Here is an 8,258-nt window from a genome sequence, read left to right as displayed (position 1 = left end):
GAAGGGGTCCAGGTGGTTTTGTGAAGCTTCCGGCAGGTTTTGGAAAGCTTCTAGAAGCTTCTGACCTTTTCCCCCCTTTTTCCATTGTAGGTTTTCCGAACGGTTTTTTTTTCTGTTTTTTATTTTTCCTTTTCTTTTCTTCCCTTTTCCTCTTTTTTATTTTGCTTTTTTACTTTCTTATCTTTTTATTTTTTTTAAGTGTGTGAACTTTTTAAAAATTCCTGAACTTTTTCTCCCGTTGGTAAACTTATTTCATTTTTCTATGAATGCTTTTTCCTCAAGACCATAACCTTTTTTCAATTTTGTGAACTTTTTTCCCTCAAATATGTGAAAATTTTCAAATCTGAAAACATTTTGTCCAAATTTATGAACTTTCTTTCTCCAAATCATGAACTATTTTTCAAGTCCGGGAAAGACGCGAACTCTTTCCAAATTCATGAACTTTTTTTGTACTCGTGTAGTTTTGTAAGTTCGTGAATTTTTTTCAAATTCGTGGAACACGTGACTTTTTTAAAAATTCATGATTTTTGTAACTCACAAACTTTTTTTTAACTCGTTAACTTTTTCGAGTTCGTGAACTTTTTATTAATCCACAACTCTTTTTAATCATGTGAACTTTTTTTGGACCCATTAAATTTTTTCAAATCCATGATTTTTTTAATCCCACGACTTTTTAACTCATGAAATTTTTTCAAGTTCATGAACTTTATTAAAGCCATGTTTTTTTTAATTCGTGAACATTTTTTTATTCTTTTTAAAACATAACATTTCCCTCAAAAAGTCAACAGTCAAGCAATCAACGACGGAGCGGTCAACCACCACTAGTGAAACGGGAAAATCAGGCGCCCATATTCTTTTTTTAGACAAACTGGGTGTCCCAATCGAGGGTTGCCTGCTTTCGTGGGCTGCCCATGAGGGGCTGTTGGTGAGCGCCGGTTCCCCTCCCTGGTGCTTAAGGCGCTGGGGAGGAGGTCTCGGTTTTCGTCGGCAAGGTCGAAAGTGGAGAAGACATATATCGGTCGTTTATGCGCCGTCGTTGTGCCTAGGGCAGTTCGGGAGGGGGAAATTGTCATTGACTGCTAAGATTAAAACGCATACATGTGGGTCCTATCACGCTGCACCCTGCGAGCGCGCCCAAGGAGATTGTGTGATTTTGTCTCTCTGTTTGTTGTTTTATACTGTAAGATGTTGATCTGTATATTATACAATTTCTCAATTTAGATGGAATAAGCACATGTGCATGATACCAGTTTTGTTGTCACTAATTTGCATTAGGCATGATGCGCTAATTTAATTTATCATCAATTGCACATGTCTAACTATGAACGTTGATACGTCCATTTTGCATCATGTTTTTCTTATTGCTATTTATATTGTTTTAAAGCTATATTTCACTTTTAGGTGCCATTCTAATGTCATTTCTCTCTTAAATTGCAAGTTTTATCACAAGAGGGAGACTGTCGGCAGGTGGAATTCTGGATCTGAAAAGAACTACAACAGAGATAGCTATTCTCCGAAGCTCCAAATGACCTGAAATTTTATGAAGATTTATTTTGGAATATATAAAAATATTAGAAGAAGAATCACCGGGAAGGGACCCAGCAGTGAGCCACAAGCTTAAGTGGCGCGCCCACCCCTGGGGCGCACCATTTGAGCTTAGTGGCCCACCAGCAGGCCTCTGTGGCGCATCTTCTCCTGTATGAAGCCATTTGCCCCTTCTGCTCCCGATGTGGTGTCAGATCCATGCATCCCAGTGCTGGTGAAGCGCCTCCGCATTCAGGTGCATGCTGGGTGGACCCTAGGTCGTCGTCTGCCCTCCCTGTGTAGGCTCGACGGGCGCCCTCACGTTAGGTGCAGGTCTACACCACTCTTGATCTGGTTTTCCAGATCTCGCGTTGTGGTCTTTGGGGCCATCAGGCCTGGTGCGGTTCACATTTGTGGTGTTCCTGCTGACGTGTGTGGGGTGGTGGTGAGCGGTGGCAATGATGCAATAGCTGGGTTGATCTCCAAGCTTCTATCGGCACTGCGGGGCGCTCTGATTTGGTCTCCTATGGGCATGTGTGGGGTGTGTCAGTGCACCTGATGTTTGGCTGCGCCCGGAACCATGATGGTTCTTGGCTGAATCTGTTGCCCTAATACGTGCACTCAGTCTGGTTATCTTCGAGACGGGCTGCTCGGGCCTCCAACGGGCCATAACGACTAGGAGTAGCTTACTTGTCACGTCCGAGCTCATGAACTAGCGCAAATTGTAGGCGTGGTGTGCATGGTGACCAGCATGTGTGGCTGGCTGACCTCCCAAACATTGTAACCGGTGCTGTGACCGCCTGGTCGGTCCGAGATGATCTATGGAACGCAGGTGTTCCAGTTTTTTTGATATGCAAAAGGTGTCCCATTTTTTTCTTTTTTTGAGGAAAAAAAGGTGTCCCAGTTAAAAAATCAAAAAAGGAAAGAAAAAAAGAGGGGAACAAATAAGGCTTTCGGGCCATCTTTTTCCATTCGGCTGACCAGGCCGTGAAGGTGCGCCCATCTCACCAACAAATTCATCCCAGCCCGGAGCCCATTCACGAGTGTCCGACCCAGCCACGACACCTCCACGCGATTTCACCCGACGGCCCGAGCCAGGCTCCTAAACCTCCCCCGCTCTTCTCCCCCAGCCGCTTCGCCGCCGCCCGCCGCCCGCCGCCCGCGATGGAGGCCCTCCACGAGGAGATGCCCTTCGACCTCTCCTTCCACCCCTCCGCGCCCCTCGTCGCCACCTCCCTCATCACCGGCGAGCTCCACATGTGCGCGCCGCCTCCAGCGCCCTCAGTAATTTCTCGCTCCCCCTTCCGAGGAGGTAACCGGTTCTAATTTTCGCTGCCTCTCGCAGGTTCCGCTACGCCGACGGTTTGCCGCTGGAGAGGTACTCACGGTGGCCCCTTGCTCCTCGTGCTCGGTTATTTTCGTACTACGTTGCCAGCTGCTGTTGTTTCATAGTACTATCACTGCTTCCGGTCTCGGATTAGTGTTCCTATGGTTTACCCTCAGCTGTCAATCAGCTTTAGATTCTTCTTGCTTACTTGAAGTTTGGAGCCGTAGAGGTTTCATTTGTTGTGTGCTGATTGCACGAGGTGGACAAGCTCATGTGGTTAATGCAGAGTTCGTGTAGGGTTCAACTATATTTGGTCGTTTTTCGCATAATTAAATTCCCCTGCCTGGTTTTGCAATCCTTGATAGTATGTTTAGCAAAGCTTGATTTGTGGGTGGCCGTGTGGGCATTTGGGTTGAATGGGTGTATGTGAGTTCAAAATTTAAGCGTCTCACTGATGATGTTTATTTGATGGGTATCCGTTTGATGCTTGAGCTGTCTTTGTGTTATTACAATTATTATGTAGTTTTCATATCGACAGAGATTGATGAAAGCGTCCTCTTGCTATGTTTTTAAGGTTGTTCGTGGCAAAACCTCACAAGGACTCTTGTAGGGCTGTTCGTTTTGTGGACTCAGGAACTGGTAATGACTCCCTTATTAATGCCAGTACCTCCCAGCTTTCCAATCAACTACCCTACATTTTATCTGTGATTTTGATATTTCACCAGCTGTTTTTATTTGCTTAAGCATGGTGCTAAAACAGTAGTCGCTTTATGCTGGCATTGGCAATCACAACCCATATTTGAGGGTAAAACACATCCGATCATCTTGTGAGATGCTCTAACCAGGTCCTGTTGGTTGATGTTGTGGCTTGTTGCAGCGATTCTGACGGGATCTGCTGATATGTCGATTGTCGCTTCTGATGTAGAAACAGGCAAAGTCATTGCCCGTTTGGATAATGCACATGAGTAAGTTTTTGTCAGTTATCAGTGCTGCTATTGATTTTTTTGTGGAACTAGATATCTATGTTTCCCCATTTCATATTCTTGTTGATATTTTCAGTGACGCCATAAACCGCCTTGTGTGTCTTACTGAAACTACAGTTGCTTCAGGCGATGATGACGGTTACATTAAGGTATTTAATATTGTATCGGTTTGACTGCCTCCAGCTGTATCGCTTTCAAACGTAGGCCAGTTTCACCATTGATAAACCTGTACATTTATGGGAGTACATAATATAATTACACCCCAGCTTATTTATCCATACAGACCTGTTGTAAGTACCTAATCGTCCATGCTTGGTTGATAATAATCATAATAGCTATCATTATTTAATGACCATTGCATATGTTTTGGACTGGCACAGCTACACTTACAAGCCGACACTTGATAGTTTTTCCATGTTCTAGCTCTTATCTTTCTCAATAGTAGTAACACAGTCTCTTTGATACAATCAGTTTAAAATACTTATTCAATTTTAGGTGTGGGATACTCGGCAACGATCTTGCTGCAACACTTTTCACCGCCATGAAGATTACATATCAGATATGACCTATGTAGCTGGCTCAAATCAAATATTGGCTACAAGGTACTTAATTTGCATTCCTGCAAATTTTACTGCTGTACCAGTGTTATATAGTTGAGCATTATTTCATAGGAATGAGTGGCCTATTTGTATGCAAGCACAAACTTAGTGTTTCCATGGCAATGAGGTCTACCAATCTCTCTTTCTCATAGACCATTCGGCATCATGGAGAGGCCGCAACCATTTCACTTCTTAGTTTACATCACTGATGCAGAACAACGCTGTTATTTAGTACATGAATGATGATATATGTATGAGGCCAGTGTTTTGTGAATCCTTGAAGTTCCATTTTTTGGGCAGTTCTACCTGTTCAAAGTTTTGGATATTTTTTTTTCTCCTTGGCATTATGGTAATCAATGTTAAAATTTATCTTGTTATTTGCAGTGGTGATGGAACTTTATCTGTGAACAATCTCCGGGGTAACAGAGTGAGTTGCCTTTCCAATACATCAAATCTCATCCCTGTGTATTATATAAACCCTTACTCTATGTTTGCTTTTAAGAACTTCCACACTATGAGTTACCTTTAATCTTAATAACCATGGTCATGCCTAATCTGCTAATAGGTAAAGTCACAATCTGAATTTTCAGAAGACGAACTCCTATCTGTGGTGGTAATGAAGGTAATTGCCTTTGTTTAACAACTTTCACTTACTCACAGTTTCACACCCTTCATCCGTAATTTCATGGTTACTGAACAAAACTTTATTCTTTGCAATTGTCAGAATGGCCAAAAAGTTGTTTGTGGAACTCCAAGTGGAGCTCTATTGTTGTACTCGTGGGGACATTTTAAGGACTGCAGGTAAATGTGTTTTCATGACTGCACCAGGAGCAGAAATATAATGCATCCTTTGATTTACGTCATATACTGTAATTTATTTATCGAGTGGTTGCTATTGTAAAATGTAAAGAAAGATGTACCTAATAGCTATCCACCTACCATGGATTATATTCCGAAGGGCACCCATGAAGACACTCCTTATTTTCTCTAGTTTTCTGTTTTCATTTTAAATGCTAGCCATACAACTGCTGTTATCCTTTTTAGTTGTATATATAGCTGTATCCTCTGTAATGTACATTAGTAAACATTATGTTTGTTAGTGATATTTCTCTTTTCTCATGGTTAAACAATAACATTAGCCATTTTTTGGGTAAATATCAGGCTTTATTCAGTATTATCTCACATGTAATTAATTCCTAAATGTTATTGGCTGTTAAGGCTCATGTTGCTTTATTATCACCGATAAGGCCTGAGAAGAATCTTCACAGGTGATAAGCAGAGTAGTTTGAACATGTTACAGCTTAAACCAGTTTGCCTCTTTCAATTTCTGTGATGGTAGACCAAGTAAGTCTGCAAGTGATTTTGTCTGTAGTTGTGTACTAACATATACTTTTGTGGCTAGTGACCGTTTTCTGGGGCACGCACAGTCTGTTGATAACTTGCTGAAGGTTAGAATGAATGCCTTTTTTTTATTTCTGCCTTCTTTTCCTCTGTGTAATCATCATTTAATATAGTGTATTTGGTGTTTTAGCTGGATGAAGAAACTCTGATATCTGCTGCAGCAGATGGTGTGATCAGGTTTGAAATTTACCATGGCGCCTTTATGACCTACTTCTGTCGCCTGTTTCGTAGTCTTATTTGTTATTTTATCATGCCCTCCATATTCTCGTCGCATTCAGGTTAGTGGGTATCTTACCGAATCAGATAATACAGCCGCTAGCTGAGCATTCAGAATTTCCAATCGAGGCGCTTGGTACGTTCACTCCGTCATTTCTCGGTAAAAATTACTCCAAGAAGTGCCATGTTCTCAACCATTATGTCTGTACCGCAGGTTTCTCGCACGATAGGAAGTATCTAGGCAGCATTTCACATGACAAAATGATAAAGGTGACGACCCCTCTCCCCCTCAGCCCTTCCCCGGTATCCATGTACTACTAGCAGTGATCTAACCAGGCGCCCTGTTGTATGCAGCTCTGGGACATGGAGGAACTCCTGGGCGGTCCACAGTTAAATCACCAGAACGACATGCCCGAAGCCAACGCAGCCGTCCATCACGACGAGTTGCCTGAAGCCAACGCGGCCATCCACCACGACGAGTTGCCTGAAGCCAACGCCGCCGCTGGTCACCACGACGAGTTGCCTGCAGCCAACGCCGCCGTCGTCAACCACAACCAGCCGGCTGAAGCTGACAGCGACGACGACGGGATGGACGTGGACATGGAGCCAAGCTCTTCAAACGGTAAGACCTATGCCTGCCTTGCATCGAAGCAATCGATGCGCCGTTGCTATTTAGGGTCTCTGATAATGGTTGCCCTTGCTTGTGCCGTCGTGTCGGACAGTGTCGAGGAGCAAGAAGAAGGGCAAGGGCAAGAAGCTGGACGGGTTCGCGCCGGACTTCTTTGCAGATCTGTAGCCTGCCCAGGCGAGGGCAAAGAGGCCGCCCTTGAGATGTTCACTTGTCAAGGGTCAGTTTTGATGTTGTCTCAGTATATCGGGTTGTAGGAGGAATGTTTTAGTTTATTTATAGGCGTGAGGAGTGTGAACTTGGCTATCATAGTAACGTGTATTTCCGGCTGCAGATGGCCCCCTGAAGTGAAGCATACGTGTAGTATCTTTTATTGTCGCAACAATTTGTGTCCTGCCTTGTTCTCTGAATGTTTTATCATATTCTGGCTCGTTTTTGTCTCGAGTTCCCAGGCAAGAACGAACATGGAAACCAGCTTGCACGCGTAGCTTTCACAAAATCACAGTGTGGCTAGCATAAGCGGCAAAGATAGTCTACGATATGTGCGTAGCAGGTAGGCCTGTCCCGCTTTAAAGAAAGAGCTACGTACTTTGCGTGCCCTCACGCGTCAGTCGGTTTCATACGAGCCCATGCCGCACTGTTCCCCCGTGCCGCCCCACCAACGAACAGTGACGACACGACGTGCCCGTGCCGGTGTGGGTGCAACGGCGAAATTTGGCGTTTCGGCCCTTTTGTCAAACTTTAGCAGGATCTAAGAGCAATTCCAATGGGCTGACCCAAACGCATGGCGCATTTGTCCGCTTTTTTGAGAGCAACTAGTTGACGAGCACTCCTTCGAGAGCCTAGCAGCGATCAGCGTCACTTGGCGCGCTCTCAGCCATTCGCCACGTGTCGCGCTCTGGAAGCTCCCTCCGGATTTTGTTTTTTCTTATTTTTTTCGCACACGTTTTCGGCTTTTTAAACGGTTTTTTCCCGGTTTTTCAACGTTTTGGTTTTCCTCGGTCTTCCATAGCTTTCTGATAAAAAAATCAAAAAAAAAATTACGCGAAAAAACATGTTTTCTTTTTTTTTCTTTCGCGAGAGTCACGGTTTTTCTTCCGCAAAAGGCACGGTTGTGCTTTTAGCGAGAGTCACGGCCGTGCCTTTCGGAAACGGAAAAAAACGCGTTTTCTTTTTTTTTCTTTCGCGAGAGTCACAGTTATGCTTACGCAAGAGGCGCGGTTGTGCTTTTAGCAAGAGTCACGGCCGTGCCTTTCGGAAACGGAAAAAAACGTGTTTTCTTTTTTTCTTTCACGAGAGTCACGGTTATGCTTCCGCAAGAGGCACGGTTGTGCTTTCACGAGAGTCACGGCCATGCCTCTTAGAAAGGGAAAAACAAAACGTGTTTTCTGCTTTTTTTCGCGAGAGTCACGGTTTTGCTTCCGCGAGAGGCACGGTTGTGCTTTCGCGAGAGTCACGGCCATGCCTCTCAGAAAGGGAAAAACAAAACGTGTTTTCTGCTTTTTTTTCTTTCGCGAGAGTTACGGTTTTGCTTCCGCGAGAGGCACGGTTGTGCTTTCGCGAGAGTCACGGCCATGCCT

At 44.1% G+C, this 8,258-nt stretch overlaps 1 protein-coding gene across 1 annotated transcript; it reads left to right on the top strand.

The window, feature by feature from the left end:
* Window positions 1–2,569: 2,569 nt before the first annotated feature.
* On the top strand, window positions 2,570–7,122 carry LOC109753972 (WD repeat-containing protein 55). Its single transcript, XM_020312890.3, has 15 exons — window positions 2,570–2,783; window positions 2,870–2,902; window positions 3,426–3,490; window positions 3,729–3,816; window positions 3,911–3,983; window positions 4,330–4,436; window positions 4,818–4,860; window positions 4,999–5,055; window positions 5,158–5,234; window positions 5,836–5,881; window positions 5,965–6,011; window positions 6,113–6,186; window positions 6,265–6,320; window positions 6,405–6,672; window positions 6,773–7,122. Exons 1-15 carry the CDS (start codon window positions 2,689–2,691, stop codon window positions 6,844–6,846), a joined length of 1,203 nt encoding a protein of 400 aa, XP_020168479.1. The 5' UTR covers window positions 2,570–2,688; the 3' UTR covers window positions 6,847–7,122.
* Window positions 7,123–8,258: the final 1,136 nt, after the last annotated feature.

Source organism: Aegilops tauschii, chromosome 1 (genome assembly GCF_002575655.3).
Source record: "Aegilops tauschii subsp. strangulata cultivar AL8/78 chromosome 1, Aet v6.0, whole genome shotgun sequence".
NCBI classification, from domain to species: domain Eukaryota; kingdom Viridiplantae; phylum Streptophyta; class Magnoliopsida; order Poales; family Poaceae; genus Aegilops; species Aegilops tauschii.
This window is presented reverse-complemented; position numbering and strand designations above follow the sequence as displayed.

Bases quoted from the DNA above. Each gene is read 5' to 3' on its own strand.
- LOC109753972 (XM_020312890.3), top strand. From the start codon at position 2,689: ATGGAGGCCCTCCACGAGGAGATGCCCTTCGACCTCTCCTTCCACCCC. The intron at 4,861-4,998 runs GTGAGTTGCCTT...ATCTGCTAATAG, and splicing joins ACAATCTCCGGGGTAACAGA to GTAAAGTCACAATCTGAATT. The intron at 6,673-6,772 runs GTAAGACCTATG...CGTGTCGGACAG, and splicing joins GGAGCCAAGCTCTTCAAACG to TGTCGAGGAGCAAGAAGAAG.